At 38.6% G+C, this 25,568-nt stretch overlaps 1 protein-coding gene across 1 annotated transcript in view; it reads right to left on the bottom strand.

Moving 5' to 3' along the window:
* Positions 1-25,568, bottom strand: part of LOC122793970 (sodium- and chloride-dependent transporter XTRP3-like) — a 438,952-nt gene that overhangs the window by 212,238 nt on the left and 201,146 nt on the right. The window contains exon 5 of the mRNA XM_044062027.1: positions 9,582-9,692. Coding sequence (XP_043917962.1) covers positions 9,582-9,692 — 111 coding nt within the window. The remainder of the gene's footprint in view (positions 1-9,581; positions 9,693-25,568) is intronic.

The raw sequence follows: 25,568 nt of genomic DNA, 5'->3' as shown, positions 1-25,568 counted from the left end.
AGCAATTTCAATAATCAAAGTTATTTCTGTCTTTTTCTCTTGAACTACAATATCCAGTCTGTTTGCTTCTACCTTATTAGCTGCTGGTGTGGGGTGATCCCACATAATCATTACTTCCTCATTTTCAACAATCCTTTGCAGTTCGTTTCTAATGTCTGTCAGTTGCCTGTATGTTTTAATGTTTATGAAGTCTCCAGTGTAACAACCCTACCACACTGTTATGTCTTTCAGTATAAAAACCTTCAGCCAAGAGTGTACTGACACTGCAACAATTAACTGTTTCTAGTTATTTATTATTTTTTATTTATGTTCAGTTTGATTACCGGGGAAGTCCACTGGGCCAGAACGTGCCCATTTTCGGTGCAGGCCCGGGGAGAAAAGCTCCATAAGCAATGCGATACAATAAAGGTTACATAATGTTAAAGTGAAATACATGTGTAAAATTCATACAGTCAGGAAATGCAAATGCATAAAATGTACATCATAAGACACAATTAAAGATAATAGAGAACACAGTTTACAGGTATTTCCATTCAGTGTAGCAAGTTTCAACTGTCTGTAATATAAAGATCTGAGGTTTCTTGATATTTACAATATTTACATACTTGGAGTCAAGAGAAAGAAATTATGTAATCTGTGAATGTCAGCTTAAGTCTGTTTCAGGAGAATAGAAAATAATAGTTTGAGGGTAGAGTGGAGAAGGAGTATAGAGAGCTCAATGGGGAAATTCCCTTGAATTTACGTAGGATGGAAGCAGGAACATTTCCATTTGGAAGACAGGTATGAGAAAAGTTGGGTCTTGAAGGATTCTGAGTTTGGTATTGTCCTAAGTAAAGGACTTTTCTTACCTAGAGAGAAAGAGAGGAGCTGGCCAGCAGGACGTTTGGGTTTGTGGATAGAGATTAACTTTTGGTGTTCAGATCTCAGAGAGGTTTGCTATCATTATGTCGACGTGCATTTGCACTGCTATGAAGTATTCGAACATCAGATGTTCAAATACTTCATATTACGGCAGGTGACATGAGCGAAGGTTTGCATTGCGAATGAACTGTGCATTCGCAATTCTAACTTTCGGTCATGGGAGGGGATCGTGGTACAGTGCGGTTAGGGAAATGCATCCCTTTCCTCACTGTAGTGCGATCTCGGAGTTGGAATATTAAGTTAGGGGGTGTGTGGGGGGCACAGCCCCCCACAGGGGGGGGTGCAGCCCCCCTGCATAACTGTGTGTTCGGTTAGGTAGGTAGGTGATTATGGGAAGGGTGGGCGTGCTGTGTATCGCCGTAAATGTCGCAAGTGACATTTTCGACAATACACCCTTGTTTTCGAGTTTACTATTATTCAAAAATGTTCATTTTCGATGCATAAATTCAAAAATAAAGACATTATTTATTTTTACTTTCGAATTTATGATAGTAAACCTCTCAGAGATCTATTTGGGATGTATGGGGGAAGGATGTTTGTTAAGGCTGGGCATTTATCTGGGTAGAATATTAATTTGTGAGCAGTGGTTAATTGGAGATAGTCTAGGTGGTTAGAGAGTTCTAGCCAGTTCAGAGATTGTAGGGTAAGGCAGTGGTGAGTAGAGGTTTTGGATTTAGTTGCAAATTTAGAGATCTTATTATAGCAAATTTCAAGTTTTGAGGTGTTCGAAGTAGACAGGTTAGTTAGAAGAGGGGCTCCATATAGTAAAGAAGGTAGAAGGTAGGTAGCTGCCAAGGTATGCCTAGAGGAGTTGGAGAGAAAGTGGTTATTCCTATAGAGCATACCTAGCTTTTGGTTGGTTTTCTTTATGTTTTGTTGTATGTGGATATTGAATTTAAGGTGTTCGTCTATGGTAATGCCAAGGAGTTTTGCAGAAGGGACCACTTCTATAGCAGTGTTGGTTTGGCTTAGAACTTTGAAAGCATTTTTGTCAAAAGAGAAAGCCCTGGAGGGAGGGAAAAGAAGTATTTTAGATTTATTAGAGTTGAGAGAGAGATGGTTTTGGTGCATCCATTTCTCAGTAGTGGAAAAAGCTATTTGGGTTTTAGTCAGTAGTTCAGGAAGGTTAGAGGCAGCACAGACTAAGGTAGAATCATCAGCGTATTGGATAACTGTTGTGTCAGGGATGACAGTGTGAAGGTTATTAATGAAGATGTTGAAAAGCATGGGTCCGAGGATGGACCCCTGGGGAACAGCAGTGGGTGTTGACAAGAAGGAGGAGGTAGAGTTCTTCCATCTGACAGCTTGAGATCTGTCTGATAGGTAACTGGAGAACCAGGATAGAGTATTAGGGGAGAGATGAAGGTTGGCGAGATGAAAGAGAAGGTGTTTATGGGAGGTCATGATGTACCACAGAACCTACATTTGTCTGTATCTTTCTTTTCCAGGGGGTTTATGAACCATTTAGTACATAATCTACTATTTTAGTTGCCAATATTAACCTTTCACCCCATCTAAGCCATTTGTATGACAACTCTTGGTCAATGTGCAGATGTACCAGCAAATGACCTGTTCTGGCAGATTCTGACCTGAGTGGTTTCTTTAATGGTCTTCCAAATTTGGAATATTTAATAGGATGATTCTCTGTCGAAGTCTAATCTTCCTTTTGGAACAATTCTTGTTTTACAACTTTACTCGGCTTTAAGAAGCCTCTTTCTTCCTCTCTCTCTCTCTGGAACTTTTCTTTGTCACAATCCTTTCACTCTGTTTTCTTGTGACAGTACTGGCTAAAACAATTCTGCTTCTTTCTTGTGCTTCAACATATTTGCCGTATGCAGTTATCTACAATTCCATCTATACAGCTTTCCATCTTCTTGAAGAAAAACACAAGATTGTGATTCTGCTGCTTGAACAACACCTTCAGGCTACAAACATTGTTTTTTTTTTGGGGGGAGGTTATTATTCCTATCTGTGTCCACACTGTAAATCTGGTAGGTTTCAACAGTTTCTGTCATAACAGTATTTCTGTCCCTGCTGATTTCTATCCATAATTTCCCTTACTTTGCATTGTTTTTGGACATCAGCAACATAAGTGAAATAGGCAATTTGCTTTTCAAACCTCTGCCTATTAACATTTGAGATGAGACAGAGTTCCCTATATTCCAAAACCGCAGGATGACAGTCACTGTAACTTTTGCTACTGTTCTTTCTCAAGAGATTATTCACTGTTTTGATAGTTTTCTCCACCTGTTCATCTGAATATTGATAGTGCAGACTGGACATTTTATGTCTGAATGTCTATTCGTGTAAAAATATTCTGAGCTTCTGGCTTCTGAATTGTAGACTATTGCCAGATATAACAACACCAGATATCCCCTATCTTGAGAAAATAGACTTTATACTACCATTCACACCTATACTTATATCTACCAGTTTGATTATTTCAAAGAACTTGGAATAATAATCCAGACATATCAAACTAACTTCCCATATTAAAGATCAGTGCATTCAAGAAATAAAACAAATGATTTGGCATGAATGATGACCACATAACAAACTTTAACGCACCCGCACAGACTGAAATATATGCAAGCCTCAATACCCTTAACTTATTCTCCATAGTTGTACAACAGTGGGAAAGGGAGAAATTCCACAAACCGGTATAGAGCACTCTCACATAAATAAACTCCTGCACTGCCCACATGCAAAGAACAGGACCTGCAATCAAAAGGGAACTTGACCAGATGTGTTCTGGTGGTTAGAACCCAGACAACTTGCTGGGTACCAGTGGTGTTTTGAGACTTAATCCCTCTGCTGAACATCACACATATTGGTAGATTCTTCTTGTTCTTCTAAGCTATCTTAGGGTTGGGAGGGTGGCCTAATGGTTAAGGTATCTGCCTTACAAACACCAGGTGCAGGGTTTGAGTCTCATAAGGGATAATTGGCTAGGCTTAAAATGGCTCACAAGGGCAGTTAGCTTAGTACTAATCTATGAACCCATTGTCATTCACATATCCTGGATCACAGTGGTGGATTATTGTAAAGTTCTTCATGTAGGCATCATCATTATACTGGTCTTTTAGCACTATTAAAATATCTTGTAGTGGAGGGATTTGTGCCCATCTGTAGCAAGTCAGGACAGGTGTTACAATATTCAATGGATTTCTTACATCCTTACACAGTTTCTAACAGTTTTTTTCCATGTGATATTTCTCCTTGGTGCATCTGTAAATGTTTCTAACCCACGTAAAACTGATCTATTATTCTTTAAGGTCATATTTCTTGTATCATTCTAATCGCATATGCTTTCAACACAACTGGTTTATTCACATCATAATACTTTAATGACTGTGCATCTGAAACTAGCTTCTTGAGCATTACAAAACTAGTTTTTGCTTACTTAGAGCTCCATTTCCAGGCTACATCTTGTTCTTGCAGCTTTTTACTAGAACCCTAATTATCTTAGACATTGGAGGTACAAACTTTGCAAGACACTGCATTACTAGAAACCTCAGTAATGCTTGCTCGTCTCATGGCTTTGGCATTTATATTTCTGCATAAGGCTCTAGTACCTATCATATTAGACTATGACTTATATAACTCAGACCAGTCATTCTTATTCTGTATTTGCACTTATTTAATTTGAAACCATGCTACTTTGGTCTCTTAAGCCACACTAGCAGTCACTTGTCATATTGTCTGTGTGTCAAGTCCCATATTAATGGATCATCAGTTATGTTTCCACCACCCTCCAATCTTTCAGTTATATATGCAATAGTTCTTTGCAACACCTCTGATGCTGGTGACATACCAGACCAAAGTCCAATGTGCATAATTTGCAGCTTTTTTCATCTATCTCTGTTTGCCCTGTTTGCCAGAAACTCTGGCATGCATCTACTACTGAAAGGAACTTAGTATTTAGTATTGTTGGATTGCTTCCTCAGCTGTGAGCAACACATTAGGCTCTCTTTTTATTAAATTTTATACAGATCTTACAAATAAATACAAATGTATAACTTGTATTGTTTTAAAACAGTGAACATACTATTCACCAATTGTGTTGTCTAAGAGTTCTTCATAATGATAGCTAAGTTTTACACTCACCTCAGTTATTGCTAATTTCTACCCCTTAGAAGTGGAGGCAATTTACCTGCAGCAAACATCACTGGCAGAGATTTCTTAGCAGGTGATACTGTCTTCTCCTCTCCTTATAAATTTCATAAACCTGAAAATAAATCAGCTTAATCATGCAAAATATTGCTATGACTCTGCAGAGGATTTGGTAGGTCTCTACGACTGCATGGTTATTGCTGTATACGCTTATTGTTTTCAATATATAATTTTATATATATATATATATATATATATATATATATATATATATAAAATTTATGAATATTTTTTAATTCCTATTCTTCTAAGCTAACTGACTCAGAAAGTTAAGAAAAGTAACATTCACTATTATGATTTGAAACAAGATTTTATATGTATTTCTATAGTCAGTAACATTGGATCTAGTGTCTCTACATGGTGTCTTGAATATGTTAATGTGATTCAAAAGTATCTTCAGACAAAGTATTACACTCTGAGCCTGTTTAGTTTAAAGTCAGAATTTTGCTTATGAATTCTCAGCAGTTCTTTTCAGCAAACCAACCTGTTATTTTCTCAATGACGTTCATACTTCATTAAATATTTTACTAGCATTAATAAACACAGCGTGTCTCTGTTCAGCAAAATGCAAATTCTTTTGAATATACTTGGCTTTTATTTTACAAATCTGAGAACTATGGTCCCTCCTAGGACAGATTCTGCAAAATGTATTCAAATCAGAACGAGGATTCTAGCATGCTTGTAGCCTTGTATCCTGATGAGGTTTTCATTTCAACTCCACACCACCTCCTCGGTGCTGCATACGGCTCTTTACCTTCTCATCTCCATTATTGTTACAAAGCATTCTCAATTAGATTTACGTTCTTGCCCTTTTATTTGACTTGCATTTTGACTTGCACATCTATTTCAGCTGTTAATTATTGAACTTTCTACTAGTAAATTCACTTGCTTTGCATACTTTTGTAGTTGTTGATCTCTTTCTGTCCCTTGTTTGATCATTTGTTTTTTCCAAAAGCTGTTCTGTCTCTTATCATTGAAGCATATAACTCACCAAATTTAGTTTTTGACTCAGTGCTTTAGCTCAGTAATATAGACATTCATAGTCTGTGTTAGGACTCTCTGCCCATATGAAAAACAGTGATTAAGTGGCATTTTCCCTGTCTCATACCTCAGACTGTTTCTGTTTCAGCTGATCCTCTTCAAGAACAGCAGGAAAGATAAATACATTCAAGGTTTCTTCCCTGGTGACATGTAGAAATGTGAAACCATGTACCTTCTCAAGCTTCACAGATATTCCACCAACAATGAGGAACTATCAAATTTCTAAATCCAAAGCTTCCATTTTTTCACTTTGAAAGATTCTGGTGATTACATTTTGAGCATTTCCAGTCTAAATTATTATTCTTTACTTGTAAATACATCAACTATTACTCTCTTAAAAGCAAATATATTTCGACATTGCCGTACATATATTCCCCCGATCTGACATCACATACAACTGGGCGTTTATCAAACTCTAATAGCTAACACAGATACTAGCTGACAGTGGAAATAAACGTTTAGGCTCCTTGAGGTCTTTAATCAGAATGAACCTCTAGAACAAATATTTGCACCACATATCATGGAAATTTCTAGTAGCTGTACATTAGCATTTGGAGCTGTATAAAGAGTCACTATTAAGTTTTTGATGGTTGGGAAAAAAGCAATATACCTTTAGTTTTGCATGCATTTACCCAGAGTTTATCCAAGTCAATCAAGCATTTTTGGTTCATGCCAAAACTAGTTTGCAGTTTTCTCATCACTCCAGTGATATCTGAAGTAGTATACCATACTACTGTCACTATTCGTATTGTGTGAGTTTGGTATCACCGCAGTGTCTCACAGCACTGCTGACATGGTCTGGGGAAGGGGCTCAACCACAGATTCTCACAGGACAATCATAGTAGCTGGCAACAGGGTGATAATAGTATTTTGCCAGCCTTCCATCTTACCAGCTGTAAAAAACTGTAATGGAAATGTATTTTCAAATCCAATCATTACTTAAAAGTAATTTTATACTATAAAAAAAAACTGCAGTGGTGTTGCTGCGGTAGCGTTGTCACCTCACAGTAAGACGTTGTCCTGTTCGATTCTCAGCTAGAGCGTCTTCTGTGTGGAGACATGCGTGAATGGGCGTACCTTCATTGAAGGTTGTGCATCAGAGCTGGCAACTTGGCACGTAAAAATCTACTGTCAATCATTAGCGGACCGGAGTTCCTCTGTGGTGACCCCTAACTGGGAAAAGCCGAAAGACACAACAACATTTGAGTGGTCAGAATTGCATGTTGTGTGACACATGGTAAGTTGGTACAGCTAGTTTATCAAAGATTGTATAGTGTGCTTATTATTGCTTACAGTTTTGTAACCTCAGACAGAAATCTTCATAACAGTTGTAATCATATTATTTGTGTGTGTGTGTGTGTGTGTGTGTGTGTGTGTGTGTGTGTGTGTGTGTGTGTGTGTGTGTGTGTGTGTGTGTGTGTGTGTGTGTGTGTCTGCTTCAGATAGTAGAAGGGCCAGCAAGCCTTCATGATAGCACAGTAGAGCAGATATGTGAGTTTCCTAATTTCTTTAATAACTGTAGATGCTTACATATGTACTCAGTAACTTGTCTTAAATGCAAACTCATTGTTTCTGCAAAGCCAAATGTATCATCATATATTATTCTACTAAACATACACTTCTACATTGTATCACACATTTGCCACTTTAGATAAACATTATCTAAAGATAAACTGTCTAAAGGGTGAAAAACATTTGATATAAAAAATAAAATGCTAATCATGGTATCTTTGTAATAATCAGAAAATCTTAAGATAATATAAGCCCACCCCGTTACAATTGGTCATAAAAAGGTCAAAGATTCAGACTACTTAAGTGTTCCTTCAAACTGACATATTGACTGTTCCAAAGTTATGCTTACCTCTTTGCAAATAGGAAAATAGAAACCATTGTTGGGCATTAGACAAAATAAAATGTTATCTCCTTTTCTTATAAAGTCAGAGTGCTGTTTCTAAATATCAACATCGCAAAGACAAAACATCGGATGGATTATTGAGTAAATCACTCATTCTCAGATGGTTACAAGACTGTGATGGCTGTTGGTATCAATGCCCTGGAAAGGCTGAGGAATAATGAGCTGGCAGCCTTGCCTGCTTTCACAAAAGTTCTCACATGGCTCATTTACTTCATTCCTTTTTGTCCTGTGACCAGACCAAAGATCATTCTGGGAGTCAGAAGGAATTTTGTTGCCCAGTCGGTGCTGTAAGAGTTCAGACTGAATAACTTTCTCCAAGTTTCAGGATAAGGAGGAAAAGAGTTCAAAGGAGCAGGCATTCCTGAGTACCTTGGCAACCACCTTTGTGCAGGGGGATCATAACTGCCTTTTTCTACAATTGCAGGACATAGTCTTCAGCAATTCAGTGGCTGAGGAGAGAGAGATGACAGGATAACATACTGAGTCTACAAACAACTTTAGATATTCTGGGGAAAGCCATCTGCTGAAATACAGATGGCTTTCAGTTTATTAATTAACTTTTAAATAAAGGTCAAAGAGCAGGCTTGAAATTTAAGCGGCATTATAACTTCAGCTGGTGAAGTGGCTAGCTTATGGGTGAATGCCAGGGGAGAGCCACTGGAAAGTTTATGCATTGTAAGTGGAATTTGAGCTGGGAAGCAGCTTCAGGACAAATAAGTCTGGGATGGCTTAGGCTGGGTAGCAGTTTCTGTAGGACAAGTATAGGACAGATTAGGCTAAGTAAAAGTTTCAGCTGCAATAACTGTGGAAAGTGTCTGGCTTAGCAACTTTGTCAAGATAGAACAGAAGACTAATATTCTGCAAGAATAATTTTGTGGATTGTTATAGATGGCTGGTTCACTGGGTCAGAAAGTAATCCCTTTTGCCACTCTGCGACATACTTTTGGGTATAAAGTGCATATTTACAGCATTAAACATCTGAAGAAATTTGAGAAAAACAATAGTCATAGATAAAAATAAATATTTTAGTTGTGCTGTCAAGTGGGCCATGCGTTTTGATTAAAAAGAGTATAGAGTTAACTATATGGAAACTAAGCAGTTCTCCCTTGCCTTGTATTTGTAATAATACTCCCCTCAGTCTATGATATCACACTGAACGGCACAAACACAGCACACAGCCATGGTGTTTCCCACCACTATCATCATTCTCTGTTCTTTTCTGAATGACAGTTTACATACAATGCCCCAAATAATTTACTGGTACCTTACTCGCAACCTTTCTCGGTATAGTTAATGAAGAATTACTGCACTGCAGATGATATCTGTATGTCTGGTAATCTGTCAGGGAGCTGCCTCTGTTCAGCACCACATATGTTACCTTAAAATAAGTCTGACATCAACTACATTTTTGTAGTTTCCTAGTCTGGACTGGTTAACTGAGTTGGGAAATCTTCTAGTGATATAACACAATGAATCAGATTGTTTTAATAAATGTAAAAATAACTCAGCACAGCATAATCTGCAATCTTACCTTTGGAGTAAACATATAAACTAATCCATTTATTGCTCCATGTAATGTTAGTCCTCGACCCAAATATATGATAAGAACCACATATGGGAGGCAGGCTGTGACATAAACGACCTTTAAAAAAAAGAACAAGATTTGTAAATCAGACCACTGCGACCTTTCTTTCACTTACACTGGCATGTATGGAACAAATCAACACATGAACTTCTATAACAGAAAAGGGCCATTGTGCTTCTATATTCACTTACTGCTTCCACAGCTACAGCTTTCATGAAATCTATTATTATTAAAATGCCCTGTGGGGGGGGTGTATTTCTATTACCTACTAATGTCTCATTGATCCGAGATAAATCTTTAAAAAATGCACGCTACACTTCATCATCTGATATCTCAGTTTGTTAGTTTTTGAAAGGAATTATTTTCCTGTACTCTATTTTCTGAATTGAGTCAGTGTAGTCAGTCTCTATACTGCTTTGTGCTGTTTCAGTGTCTAGATGATTCACAGGATGACTCAGTTAGTTAGTTAGTTAGTTAGTTAGTTAGTTAGTTAGTTAGTTAGTTAGTTAGTTAGTTAACGCTGCTGTGTTCCTGACCCACTTGGCCGCCAGAAAACTGGGTACTACCCAGTACTCTTTTACCTGGCAGAAATCCAACTGCCCAAGGCAGGACCGCCTGACCGAGTGCGAACGCACGGACAAAGTCTCAGCCCCATCGCCAACTCAAAATCAGCCCAAGGTACTGCCCAGTACTCTTTTACCTGGCAGAAATCCAACTGCCCAAGGCAGGACCGCCTGACCGAGTGCGAACGCACGGACAAAGTCTCAGCCCCATCGCCAACTCAAAATCAGCCCAAGGTACTGCCCAGTACTCTTTTACCTGGCAGAAATCCAACTGCCCAAGGCAGGACCGCCTGACCGACGGACAAAGTCTCAGCCCCATCGCCAACTCAAAATCAGCCCAAGGTTAATAAATACTGTTACCTAAAGTATTTAAATGCAATTACTGCAGACGAGCCAACTATAGGGTTCAAACACAGCAGCCACCAAATATAACTATAATTTTACCTTCAACCTGGTACTATTTCTCTCCAAAATTGTAGTAAGCAGAGCCTGAAAATAGTCCAGGCTTGTATAACTCCTAAATTAATAAAAAGGACTCTGCACCAGAATTCTGCAAACTCCGAGATTGGGTTTGCCCCGAGATTGGGATTGCCCTCCTCCCTCTGACATCAGCAAAGTTACATATCCCCCTCCAGTTTCCGCCATTTCTCAAACGCTGCTGTGTTCCTGACCCACTTGGCCGCCAGAAAACTGGGTATGTGCTATATTGTTGCTATTACAGCGTTTGTTTTTGATGTACTCCACTAGCGACTGCTAAGAGAGTCTATGTTGCTGCAAGTTTACTATGTATTGCTCGTAAATCTTACTCAACCTGCCTATATGATATTGCACGTGTTTTGGTTGTACTCCACTAGCGACTGCTAAGAGTCTATGTTGCTGCAATTTTACTAAGTATTGCTAGTAAATTTTACACAACCTGCCTATATCATATTGTACATGTTTAAACTTATTACAGCGTGCTAACAGAACGCTGTGCTGACTAGATACTGCCAGCATATGGAAAGTAGTATATACACTATAAGTGGATATTTGTAAACATAACTTAGCGACTGTACGTGAATGAACTGCTAAGTTAAATTGTACTCTACTTCTAAAGCATCAATGTTTGATTGGTAATTTAGCTCTGAACTGTAGTGTGTTTCCAATGCTAAAAGAAACTGTTGTAGTGTTTTTTTGGATATCTCTGCTAGGGCTTGCAATCTAGGATCAAACTGAATAAGCGACAGGTCGGGGAGGGTAAATTTGTAACTCGACACCAAGCTACCTCAGGCTTACTTGCAGCTAACAAACAATTAAATCTACTGCATTTTGCTTTACTCCCTACCAGTAGCGTACCTATAGAACGCCAATACGCTACCAGTGTATAACGTAAAGTAGCTAGTAATTAGTCGCTAGATCTACAGCTACATTTACTCCTAAATTACATATGTTTAAAACTTACTTATTATACAGAGCCTCTCTTAACTCCAATGTTAAATACACTAGCTGTATTTAACTTTTGCTAACAGAAATCTGGTAATGTTTGAAGTATTACATGAACATTTTCTAATTGAAACGGTACTAATATAATACATTATATTCTCCATTCAGGTACTGCCCAGTACTCTTTTACCTGGCAGAAATCCAACTGCCCAAGGCAGGACCGCCTGACCGAGTGCGAACGCACGGACAAAGTCTCAGCCCCATCGCCAACTCAAAATCAGCCCAAGGTACTGCCCAGTACTCTTTTACCTGGCAGAAATCCAACTGCCCAAGGCAGGACCGCCTGACCGAGTGCGAACGCACGGACAAAGTCTCAGCCCCATCGCCAACTCAAAATCAGCCCAAGGTACTGCCCAGTACTCTTTTACCTGGCAGAAATCCAACTGCCCAAGGCAGGACCGCCTGACCGCGGACAAAGTCTCAGCCCCATCGCCAACTCAAAATCAGCCCAAGGTTAATAAATACTGTTACCTAAAGTATTTAAATGCAATTACTGCAGACGAGCCAACTATAGGGTTCAAACACAGCAGCCACCAAATATAACTATAATTTTACCTTCAACCTGGTACTATTTCTCTCCAAAATTGTAGTAAGCAGAGCCTGAAAATAGTCCAGGCTTGTATAACTCCTAAATAATAAAAAGGACTCTGCACCAAAATTCTGCAAACTCCGAGATTGGGTTTGCCCCGAGATTGGGATTGCCCTCCTCCCTCTGACATCAGCAAAGTTACATATCCCCCTCCAGTTTCCGCCATTTCTCAAATGCTGCTGTGTTCCTGACCCACTTGGCCGCCAGAAAACTGGGTATGTGCTATATTGTTGCTATTACAGCATTTGTTTTTGTTGTACTCCACTAGCGACTGCTAAGAGAGTCTATGTTGCTGCAAGTTTACTATGTATTGCTCGTAAATCTTACTCAACCTGCCTATATGATATTGCACGTGTTTTGGTTGTACTCCACTAGCGACTGCTAAGAGTCTATGTTGCTGCAATTTTACTAAGTATTGCTAGTAAATTTTACACAACCTGCCTATATCATATTGTACATGTTTAAACTTATTACAGCGTGCTAACAGAACGCTGTGCTGACTAGATACTGCCAGCATATGGAAAGTAGTATATACACTATAAGTGGATATTTGTAAACATAACTTAGCGACTCGGAATGAACTGCTAAGTTAAATTGTACTCTACTTCTAAAGCATCAATGTTTGATTGGTAATTTAGCTCTGAACTGTAGTGTGTTTCCAATGCTAAAAGAAACTGTTGTAGTGTTTTTTTGGAAATCTCTGCTAGGGCTTGCAATCTAGGATCAAACTGAATAAGCGACAGGTCGGGGAGGGTAAATTTGTAACTCGACACCAAGCTACCTCAGGCTTACTTGCAGCTAACAAACAATTAAATCTACTGCATTTTGCTTTACTCCCTACCAGTAGCGTACCTATAGAACGCTACTAATGTATAACGTGAAGTAGCTAGTAATTAGTCGCTAGATCTACAGCTACATTTACTACTAAATTACATTTGTTTAAAACATACTTATTATACAGAGCCTCTCTTAACTCCAATGTTAAATACACTAGCTGTATTTAACTTTTGCTAACAGAAATCTGGTAATGTTTGAAGTATTACATGAACATTTTCTAATTGAAACGGTACTAATATAATACATTATATTCTCCATTCAGGTACTGCCCAGTACTCTTTTACCTGGCAGAAATCCAACTGCCCAAGGCAGGACCGCCTGACCGAGTGCGAACGCACGGACAAAGTCTCAGCCCCATCGCCAACTCAAAATCAGCCCAAGGTTAATAAATACTGTTACCTAAAGTATTTAAATGCAATTACTGCAGATGAGCCAACTATAGGGTTCAAACACAGCAGCCACCAAATATAACTATAATTTTACCTTCAACCTGGTACTATTTCTCTCCAAAATTGTAGTAAGCAGAGCCTGAAAATAGTCCAGGCTTGTATAACTCCTAAATAATAAAAAGGACTCTGCACCAAAATTCTGCAAACTCCGAGATTGGGTCCAGGCTTGTATAACTCCTAAATAATAAAAAGGACTCTGCACCAAAATTCTGCAATACAGCTAGTGTATTACTGCAGATGAGCCAACTATAGGGTTCAAACACAGCAGCCACCAAATATAACTATAATTTTACCTTCAACCTGGTACTATTTCTCTCCAAAATTGTAGTAAGCAGAGCCTGAAAATAGTCCAGGCTTGTATAACTCCTAAATAATAAAAAGGACTCTGCACCAAAATTCTGCAAACTCCGAGATTGAGGTCAAGCTTGGCTCGGCCTCGCTGCTGTTTGCTCGCTCCGCTCCCACCCTGCCCCTTATCCCACCCGCCCCCACTACCTCTAGATTTATAGCCACCTGGCCACTCCTACTTCCTCTCCCACCCACTAGACTTCCTCTCTACCAACTCCCGCCCCCTGCACACTATCACTATGCCCAAGCCAATAGGGATAATTATCCTACTTATCCCACCACTCATTTTGATACCCTATCTCTTAACAAGTTATGAACACCTGTCCTTATCAGGCTTCCACTATCCAAATTATCACACAAGTTCCCCCTCCCCACCATCTATAGACAAATTCTTCCCCCATCATACAACCCCCAAAACAATAAAACTCAGTGATCCTTACCTTAAAAAGCAACACCATATAACTACTAAAACAAAATACGGTCTAAAATTACTAACCAAAGTCCTAAAACTAATAGCATGCCTAAGGAAAAACATCACCAAAGATGGAGACATCCATCCCAACCCAGGCCCTACCAGATCAACAGAGCCCACGCAACATCCAATCTCCCTTAGACCAGTTAACTCTCTACTCATCTGTCACTTAAACATAAGAAGTCTGAACAACAAGGTTCACAACCTACATGCCATGCTTGCAACCTATCTACCTGATATCATGTGTCTAACTGAAACATGGCTTAAACCATCAACCAAAGACAATCAGATAATGTCACCTGGGTTCAACATACTCAGAGCTGACCGCATAAAGAAAAGAGGAGGTGGGATAGCTGTCCTTTATAAAAATATGCTAAACATCCTAACTAACCCCAAACAACCACCCCAGGTTGCTAATGCTGAAATATTAGCTCTAAAAATACAACTAAATAAACTAAAAAGCGTAAACCTAATAGTTATCTATATACCCCCAGGGAACAATATCGAAACTTTAGAAGCCATCTTAAACTGGATAGATAACAACTATCCACAAGAAACAATAGTCCTGGGAGATGTTAACATTGATTGGAACCAATGCTCTGCACAGTCCAATCCTACTTCTTTAAATCTCCATGGTTTCTCTCAGATTATAACCACTACCACCAGACTAGGTAATAATAAACAAAAAGAAAGCATACTTGACTGGGTGCTCGTCAAGGAGCACCCCCAAAAATATACCCCGGGGACTCTCCCCAATGATCTTAGTGATCATATGCTTGCTTATATTATGAAAGATAATACACCCAATGCTAGCATGCCAGTCTATAGAACAATCAGAAACAAAAAAAAAAAATTGATCCTCTAAAATTTAACATGGAACTTAAATACTGTAACTGGTCAACATTGAAATCCCTTCCCCTAGATGAGGCAGTCTCACATTTTAATGAAACATTCCTTACCATACTTGACTCTCATGCTCCCAAAAGGGTATCTAGAATCAAAACTCACATAGCACCCTGGCTAACCACAGAAACCAAAACCAAAATAATTAATAGGGACAAAGCATGGAACAAGTGGCGTACCACCAAGTTACCACTAGACAAGGTCATCTTCCAGCAAATAAGAAATGAAACTCAAAAGGCCACCACTCAAGATAAGAAAAATTACTTTCACCACCTACAAAACAAAACCCAAAAGAACCCTCAAAAATTCTGGGCAGGATTGAACAAACTTCTCCAACCAGGAAAATCCACCACTCCTACCCCAGAAACTCTATCTGACAAGAACCAAGAAGAAGTAGCTAACAACTTTAATACTTTCTTCACCGAAACAATTCAGTTACTAGCTAACCAGCTACCTGCTCCCTCTACCACACCTAACAATATGACACCCAACTCTCCACTATCTTTTAACCTCCAACCCATATCCACTGCCTTCATCCGATCCCGATTGAAAAAACTAAAGCCAACTACCCTCTCAGCTGATCTTCTACCTGCAGAATACCTGCAAATTGCTGCAGATGTCATAGCCTACCCCATTTCAATATTAATTAACAGAACCATTACTGAGTCCACTATCCCAGCAATCTGGAAAATATCTTACGTCATACCTCTTCATAAAGGAGGAACATCCACCGAACTCTCTAACTATAGACCAATTGCCATACTATCACCACTTGCCAAAATTATGGAAAAGTGTGTGCATAACCAACTCATGTCCTATCTCATCCAAAACAAGCTACTAACTGACTGTCAGCATGGATTTAGACCCCACCATAGCACGACTACTGCCCTCCTCTCTTTCATCGAGAAAATTAACCATAACCGGAATAACAAAAATATTTCCTCAGCTCTCTTTCTAGATATGTCGAAAGCTTTCGACATGGTAAACCACCAGTTACTTCTCAAAACCTTAGTAACCTTACATCTAGACACCCAAGTCCTAAACTGGTTTCAGGCCTACCTCGCAGGCAGACAACAGGCAGTTATGTGGCAGAACAAACTCTCCTGCCTACTACCGAACAGTATAGGCGTACCTCAAGGGTCCATCTTAGGACCTCTTCTGTTCTCAATATTCATAAACGACCTCCATTCAGTTATCCCCGAAGCCACCTGCATCCAATATGCAGACGACTCAACTCTCATCTGTTCTAATCCCATCCTTGATAACCTTCTAACAACCACCCAACACTGCTTTACCAAAGTTGAAAATTGGCTAACTGACCATCAACTCATCTTAAACCCAAAAAAAACCCAACTACTTCTTTTCCACCCAACCAACCCAACACCTTTCACACACTTTACCATTCAATCCAACAATGGTACCATTATATCTCCTACTACCAACGCTAAACTATTAGGAGTAATCATCGACAATAAACTACGATTTGACACCCACATCAACCAAACTATTAAAATGGTTAACAAAAAACTAGGGTCTTTATATAGGTTAAAACCTTCCTAACTCCAGCCGCTAGGCTAGCTACTGCCCGCACCTCCTATCCACCCTACTATACGCCTCCCCAATCCTTACGAACCTCAACAAGTCTGACCTCAATCGTCTCTCCACTTCTTATAACCACATTGCTAGATTCATCACTGCCCTACCCTATAGAACACACCACTGTATTAGCCTGAAAAAACTTGACTGGCCAGAACTCCCTAATCTTCTACTGGAATACCAACTCATAGAAGCCTTTAAAATCCTGAAACATCCAGAAAACACCCCTGCACTAAAGAACATACTAACCCCTTACTCCAACCTAAGTTCTCTTCGCTCATCTAACAAACTCTTAATACAAACTTGCAAGTCCCATAACCTAGGCGGAGATTCACTATACTCCAATATTATTGGCAAGGTATGGAATTCTCTTCCCAATAAGCTAACGTCTTTACCATCACTAGTTCTATTCAAAAAAGAACTAAAAATCCACTATAAATCACATTGGCTCTGTCCTTGTACAAACCCTGACTAACTTTCCCATGAGCAATTCTACTTACAAGTAGGCAATTTTTGTCTTATTCAACTAAGTGTGAATTAACCAGAATGTAATGTAATGTAATCAATTGTACCTTCCATTGTAATAATCTTCTCACTCTTAATACAATGTAATTTGTCTTTATGTCTTTTGTAACAATATATCATTGTTTAACCCTGTTGGAGCTTTTCTCCCCGGGACTCCGCTGAAAATGGACATGTATCCAGTCAGACTATCCCGGTCAACAAATGTAAAATAAAAATAAAATAAAATAAATAAAATAAAATATTTGGTCAACAAACTCAGCTGTGTTTACTTATATTTATTCTCCCACATCAAATTCAGTATCACAATGGATTTTCTGTGGAAGACAGTGTGATTAAAGTAATCATGTTTTCATCTTCAAAGCAAGTGATACTTAACAGAGCAAAAATCATTTGCATCATCAATAGCTTGGTAATATATAGTCATAACACAACTTTTAAATCTGAAATGGGAATAGTTATCCTAAATGTTAATTTTAGGGCAGTCTGTTCATCCAATAGTCAAGTTATGTGTTATTTTTTACTACTGAAACGCTAAAGCAGTTTGTGATTTTGTTATATGACTAATAACAAAATGCTAAAGGATAATGTTAGGATACATACTAAACAACTTAAAGGCACTGTGCCTCTGGTGTAGCTTCAGTGAGGTGTGTATTCAAACTGAAACTAAAACCTAATATACAACTCACTATATATAACACCCTCATACATCATGCTACATAGGTTCATAGGCAAATACTAGTCTATCGGTCTGCTGCCTATTACAAGCCTAGCTAATACCATAGGTCAGAATCAAATGCTGACCTTATGTGAGATTATGACCTCAGCCCTAATTCTATTCCTCCCACCTATACCTATATAAAGGGGAAAATGACAATTCTTCACCTTCCCAGAGAATAAAGAGATCATTCACAAATCTCCTGTAGAATCTCAAGGACCCCTGCATCTCACCCAACAGGTATTCTTTCTCCCACATGGCCTTAACGATGTTGGCGTAGCCAGTGGCACATGAAGTGCCAATTTGCCCTTTCTTCTCTAATTTGAATGACATTACTAGCTTCCTTAGATTTTCTATGAAGAGTTCATATGATGCTATTGATTTTCTGGATGTTAAAGTCATCCAGAAGATTGAAGGAGAGCTTGAAACAGAAGTGTTTAGGAAAGAGTGTTACAGGAATAGCTACCTTCACAGACAGAGTATGCATCCTCAGCACATCTTTAAAAATATAGTGAGAGGACAGGGACTTAGAACATCAAGGTTGACAGCTAATTGTATGAAGTTTGAGGGAGAACTTTGTGAGATGAAGGGGAGATTCCTGCAGAGAGGGTATGGAGAAGATGAGGTTCAAAGAGCCTTGGTTGAGGTCTCTGGAAGAAGGAATGAAGAAGGAAAACCATACTTCTCTGATGGGGTCACCCCATCAGTATCAGTGGATAATACTTGGAAACCTGTGAGAGTGCCAGTGATTTATTCTAGTAATGTTAGGTTATTGCAGGATGTGTATCACAGGAACTCGAACATACTTTGTGCTGATGATCATGTCAGACAACTGGTAGGGGAAATTCCGAGATATACATTTAAATATAAGAAGAATTTGAAAAGGTTGTTGTGTGGATCCCGACCCTCATTGGGGATTGCACAGGTTGTGAATACAGGCAAGTGTGGTACGTTTCCATGTGGGAAATGTAATTTCTGTATGTCTGTGGATTCCAAAGGTGAATTCCTACATCCAGATATGAACAGGGTTTTCAGATTCAATCTGGTAGCTAATTGTAACAGCATGAACATTGTCTATTTGGCGTACTGCTTAGTTTGTACCTGCTTCTATGTTGGCATGACAATACGGAGGCTGAGTGACCGGATGAGGGAGCACTTGTATGACATTGCAAGAAAGGCAGAAACCAATGCTCTGGCAAGACATGTTGGGAGGTTTGGTGTTACACATACATTTAGCTTTCTGGTGATAGATAAGGTCATCATTAATAATAGAAGGGGAGATCCAAAAATAAAGACAGAGACCAAGGAGCTGGAGTGGATTGTAAGACTTCGGGCGAACATGGGAAAAAGGTCTTAATGACAAGCTTAACATCAAGCCTATCCTGTTGGGTAGGGATTTACAGAAGTAGAATTGTCAACTATGACTTGGCAGAGCTCTATATTATGCTTCTGTGCAGCACTGTGCCCCAGTTTAATACTATGTAAGTTTATAGGTGAAGGATATATCAGCAAAAACTTTTTAAAATTTTTGAATTATTACATTCTCCATTTCTATTCTTATTTTTATTTTAAAAGTTGTATTATTCTGTGGATAAGATGCATGTTATTTATGCAATGTTTTTATAAACTGAGTGCTTTCGAGTATGACCATACCTCTCAACTGTCCAGATTTTCACAGAATGTCCAGATTTTTGGCTCATATTTTTGGTCTGATCCTCATAAAATGTGAGGTTTTCTGGCAAATTACTGGGATGATCAGATAACTGAAGTGACTAAATAATGACATACACTTGAGTTCCTCACTTCAAATCCTTCAGAAAATGTATATTAAAACAAACCCTGTTACCCTAGCAACTTTATAAGTTTATAAGAACAATATTTAAAATGTGTCCATATTTTTGAGCCTGTATGCCCCCTTTTTCTCTGGTGTTGTCCAGATTTCTTGCCCTAAGAGGTTGAGAGGTATGAGTATGACTTGAATTTAGTAAATTAATGTTTCAGTATGTTTTTTTTATTTTACTTGAATGTAATATGGCTTTAAATCTAGAATGAAGAACAGTGTATTAGCATAATTAATTGGAGAGTTAGGTATAAATTTTGGAGGGTAGGTTATTGAGTTGTCTGATGAAGTGGCTTGGGCCATGAAAGCACTCACCTGGTATTTGATTTGTTTTATTAAAATCAGTTTATGCTTTATATAGCCGTGGTCTGGTGCCTCCTTTATCTATTTCTGAAATCTGACTTTTTGGTGGAGGTACTGTTCGCTAACACCACTTATTTTTTGGTTATTGGTGTATTACTTTGTCATAAGTGCTGTGTAGACATGGCTGAGGGCAGTCTGCCTGCAAGTGAGATGGATAATGTCATGGAAATTGGAGAAGGAAGGAATTCCAAATGAAGGAATCTACAGAGTTTGCTTGAGGTGAAGAAGAATCCATTATTGGACTATGAACCTGTGTTACATGGCGCACAACACGAGGAAAGTAATGAGTATGATATGGCTGCTATGAAAAAAGAGTTGTTTAAGGTAGAGAACGATTTACCTATGTTTAAACGGCTTCAGTCACAGAGACTCTATTTTGAAGCTTGTTTGGAACTGAATATCGTTCCCCATGGGTTATGGGTATTGAATATGCCTACCTATAGAACTTTGTATAAAGACTTGCTTCTGAAATGGCAACGTATTAATATTGATACCAGCCACAGTTATATGCAACTTTTGATTGATTATTTCAAGCCTGAAGAGGTTAGTCTATCTTCTAATGTTTGCAAGTTGCAAATGGACTAGTAAGCGAAGTATCCACAATCAGTTGTGGACCTTAAACTTGATTATATTTTAGAGACAGTCGCTGCCTATGAGCATCAGCTCATGGGGTATAAAAAGAAAAAAGTACAGAGAGATTTGCAGGATTTCTCAAATGGATGGGTTTTTGCTTGGCCCAGAGAGCGTAGTAACAATGTGAACAATACTGACAGTGTAAATCTGCATACTGCAGATTTATCTGATTCACGTACTGTTGTCCAGCTCGCAGTTAATTCAGCTAATGTGATTTCTCCATCGGTGAGTGATGGAATGGATATCATAAGTGCGGTGGTTGAAGCACAAGCCATGCCCCCTCCTGATCAGCTGGAGAGCAGCGTGAAAGAGGTCACCAATGTACACTTTGAGAGAGGAGCACGCAGTAAACATGGTGGCCAAGGTATACATGCTGTAGATGTGCACACTTAAGGGGATGGTAATAGTTCAACGACCATTGTATCATCAAGCGCAAATCTTACTACACCTTACCCAATTCACTCCGCACATTTTTGGGATCGATCACAGAACATGGGTCGGATGAAACAGAAGACATTGCTAGAATAGGAACAGTCCATGACCATCAAGAAGATGTGGCAGCAGGGGAACAGACATTAATGTGGAATATTTCCCATTGTATTCTGACGGAAGATGAGGCCAGAGTATTGGATAAAGGTATGTCCATCATACCAGTGAGCAAAATGACTGTGACAGACAATATATTAGAACTCAAAATGTTTACACGTAACTTAATGTTGAGAGTGCAATTTAGTAATGTTAATGGGAATGTTGTTCTTAAAAGTGATTATAAGGAACCTAGCAGTTATGTTCCAGTGAACAATGCTGCAGTTGAAACCTTTGATAAGGCATGTATAAAGGAGATCTATAGTATGCATGATGGGAACACTTCCAGGAAATGTTTTAAGAACTTGAGTAAAGAGGAGAGGGCAGCCTTGGATTTTTTATGTCATGATTGCTCCATCTCAGTGAGGCCAGTGGATAAAGGAGGACCGCTGGTCATTATGGACTATACTTTTTATAGAGAAGTGATGTTCAATATGTTGAATGACACTTTGTTCTATCAGAGAGTTGATTTTCAGCAGGTACAAAAATATTGTATGGTAATATGCAATGCATTATTTGAATGTCTGCAATGTCATGTTATTAATTCAGATTTATTTGAGTACTTTATTGTGGAAGAGCCAGTTATACCCATCATACAAGGACTTCCTAAAGTCCACAAACATCCTATGTTACCGCCCATGAGGCCCATTGTGTAAGGGAGGGGTTGGTGTACGGAACCCCTCTCCATATATGTTGAACGACATCTAAAACTCGTACTTAAGAAAAATATTAATATCTTAATAGACGCAAAGCAATTTTTGAGGGATTTCTATGTCTTTACTAGGACACTACCAGTAGGTAGGAGATGATTGATGATTACTATGGATGTACAGTCCCTGTTTATAGTCATCCCTAATGGGAAGGGCATAGAGCTGTTCAAACAATATCTGATAGAGGATGGATCCTATGATACACAGGGTGTTGATTTACTGTCATTGCTAATGGAGTTAATCCTCGAGAATAATATCTTTATGTTACAGGATGTTTTATACAGACAGATGGATGGCGTGGCCATGGGCACTTCATGTGCCAATGGATGTGCCAACATCGTTGTGGCCATGTGGGAGAAGGAATACCTGTTGGGTGAGATGCAGGGTTCCTTGAGATTCTACAGGAGATTTGTGAATGATCTCTTTATTCTCTGGGAAGGTGATGAAGTGCCAATTTGCCCTTTCTTCTCTAATTTGAATGGCATTACTAGCTTCCTTAGATTTTCTATGAAGAGTTCATATGATGCTATTGATTTTCTGGATGCTAAAGTCATCCAGAAGATTGAAGGAGAGCTTTAAACAGAAGTGTTTAGGAAAGAGTGTTACAGGAATAGCTACCTTCACAGACAGAGTATGCATCCTCAGCACATCTTTAAAAATATAGTGAGAGGACAGGGACTTAGAACATCAAGGTTGACAGCTAATTGTACGAAGTTTGAGGGAGAACTTAGTGAGATGAATGGGAGATTCCTGCAGAGAGGGTATGGAGAAGATGAGGTTGAAAGAGGCTTAGTTGCAGTTTCTGGAATGAGGAATGAAGAAGGGAAACCATACTTCTCTGAAGGGGTCACCCCATCAGTATCAGTGGATAATACTTGGAGACCTGTGAGAGTGCCAGTGATTTATTCTAGTAATGTTAGGTTATTGCAGGATGTGTATCACAGGAACTGGAACATACTTTGTGCTGATGATCATGTCAGACAACTGGTAAGGGAAATTCCGAGATATACATTTAAATATAAGAAGAATTTGAAAAGGTTGTTGTGTGGACCCCGACCCTCATTGGGGATTTCACAGGTTGTGAATGCAGGCAAGTGTGGTACGTTTCCATGTGGGAAATGTAATTTTTGTATGTCTGTGGATTCCAAAGGTGAATTCCTACATCCAGATATGAACAGGGTTTTCAGATTCAATCTGGTAGCTAATTGTAACAGCACGAACATTGTCTATTTGGCGTACTGCTTAGTTTGTACCTGCTTCTATGTTGGCATGACAATACGGAGGCTGAGTGACCGGATGAGGGAGCACTTGTATGACATTGCAAGAAAGGCAGAAACCAATGCTCTGGCAAGACATGTTGGGAGGTTTGGTGTTACACATACATTTAGCTTTCTGGTGATAGATAAGGTCATCATTAATAATAGAGGGGGAGATCCAAAAATAAAGACAGAGACCAAGGAGCTGGAGTGGTTTGTAAGACTTTGGGCGAACATGGGAAAAAGGTCTTAATGACAAGCTTAACATCAAGCCTATCCTGTTGGGTAGGGATTTACAGAAGTAGAATTGTCAACTATGACTTGGCAGAGCTCTATATTATGCTTCTGTGCAGCACTGTGCCCCAGTTTAATACTATGTAAGTTTATAGGTGAAGGATATATCAGCAAAAACTTTTTAAAATTTTTGAATTATTACATTCTCCATTTCTATTCTTATTTTTATTTTTATTTTAAAAGTTTATTATTCTGTGGATATGATGTATGTTATTTATGCAATATTTTTATAAACTGAGTGCTTTTGAGTATGACTTGAATTTAGTAAATTAATGTTTCAGTATCTTTTTTTATTTGCTTAAATGTAATATGACTTTAAATCTAGAAGGAAGGATAGTGTATTAGCATAATTAATTGGAGTGTTAGGTATACATTTTGGAGGGTAATTTATTGAGTTGTCTGATGAAGTGGCTTGGGCCATGAAAGCACTCACCTGGTGTTTGATTTGTTTTATTAAAATCAGTTTATGCTTTATATAGCCGTGGTCTGGTGCCTCCTTTATCTATTTCTGAAATCTGACTTTTTGCTGGAGGTACTGTTTGCTAACACCACTTATTTTTTGGTTATTGATGTTATTGAAAATGCTTTTCTGTTCATCCCATATGGGAGAGTTTCTAACATTCTATACTGATGATAAACTTCAGCAGAAAAGCCTGCTGAGGCTATGACAGGACTTGTAACAGCAGTTTCTAATGTTTTAGACTGATACTCTTATAACTGGTTTTGTAATTTGAAAAGCTGTTGGTTAGCTAAATCTTCTTCTCTAGCAGCCTCATTTTCCTGTGTCTCCAGCTTAGCTCGTAATGTGTTTATTTTTTTTCCTTAGCAACAGTCATGTCATTATATGCCTCAGCCAGCTGTTGTTCATACTGTTTTTCCAAATGTACAATTTTAGCTGTTAATCCTTCTATCATACCAATAGCTTTACTGCTCTATTCAATAACAGTCTGTTTAAAAGTCTTAAGTTCAGTTTGTGAAACCTTTAAGAAATTAGAAAATTCTTGTGTAAAATCACTGGTGTCACTTTGCAGTTTACCAGACACATTCCATTTATCACAGTAAGTCTGAAAATGACCCGTGAGGTCAAGATCCTGCTGGCTGCTAACTTTAGTAATCCAATCTTTAAACTCTTGCAAATCAGACTGTAAAGTACAAACTTTGACATCTACATCACCCTTTAACAAATCTTTTGCAACACGATATATAGAAACAGGAACCATTTTCTGTGCTTCAAGCATTACTTTATCCTGGTTGTGTTCCAGGTTTTGTACAATATGTGTATGACAAGGTATGCAAAAAGCAACATTTAAATAATTGCAAATAGCACATTTTTGTACATCCTGTGGCACTTTAGCCTTATGTACATACCAGTCAAAATTAGAAATCCACTTACATAATGCTGGATTATCTGTTTTGCCTAACAAAGACTTAGAGGTGCTAACATGCTGATCATACCATGTACAATTTCACACATTTATAAAAGGTTCTGACACATCAAAAGTAAAAGACTGAGTGCACTTCTTGGCATTTTCATGAATTGCATTCATTGTTAAAAGAAAAACAGAAGAAAATATTTACCACAAATGTTCAGGACAAGGTGGCCAGTCTTGACATAAAGATCAGTTGTGGGAATATTTTTTGATGTCTTTCCACTAGATACTGGTGAGACAAAATTTTGGCAGTAAAAATTTCAGTACCTCGTGGTTCACCAACCGTCTGAAGAAAAAATACATTACTGCCCTGTACTGCGCCGCAGTGTTTCACCTGCCAGTC

This window comes from Protopterus annectens, chromosome 2.part1 (genome assembly GCF_019279795.1).
Source record: "Protopterus annectens isolate FY-2018-M chromosome 2.part1, PAN1.0, whole genome shotgun sequence".
Taxonomy (NCBI): Eukaryota; Metazoa; Chordata; order Ceratodontiformes; family Protopteridae; genus Protopterus; species Protopterus annectens.
Note: the sequence above shows the minus strand (reverse complement) of the source record. Positions and strands in the feature narration are given on the sequence as shown.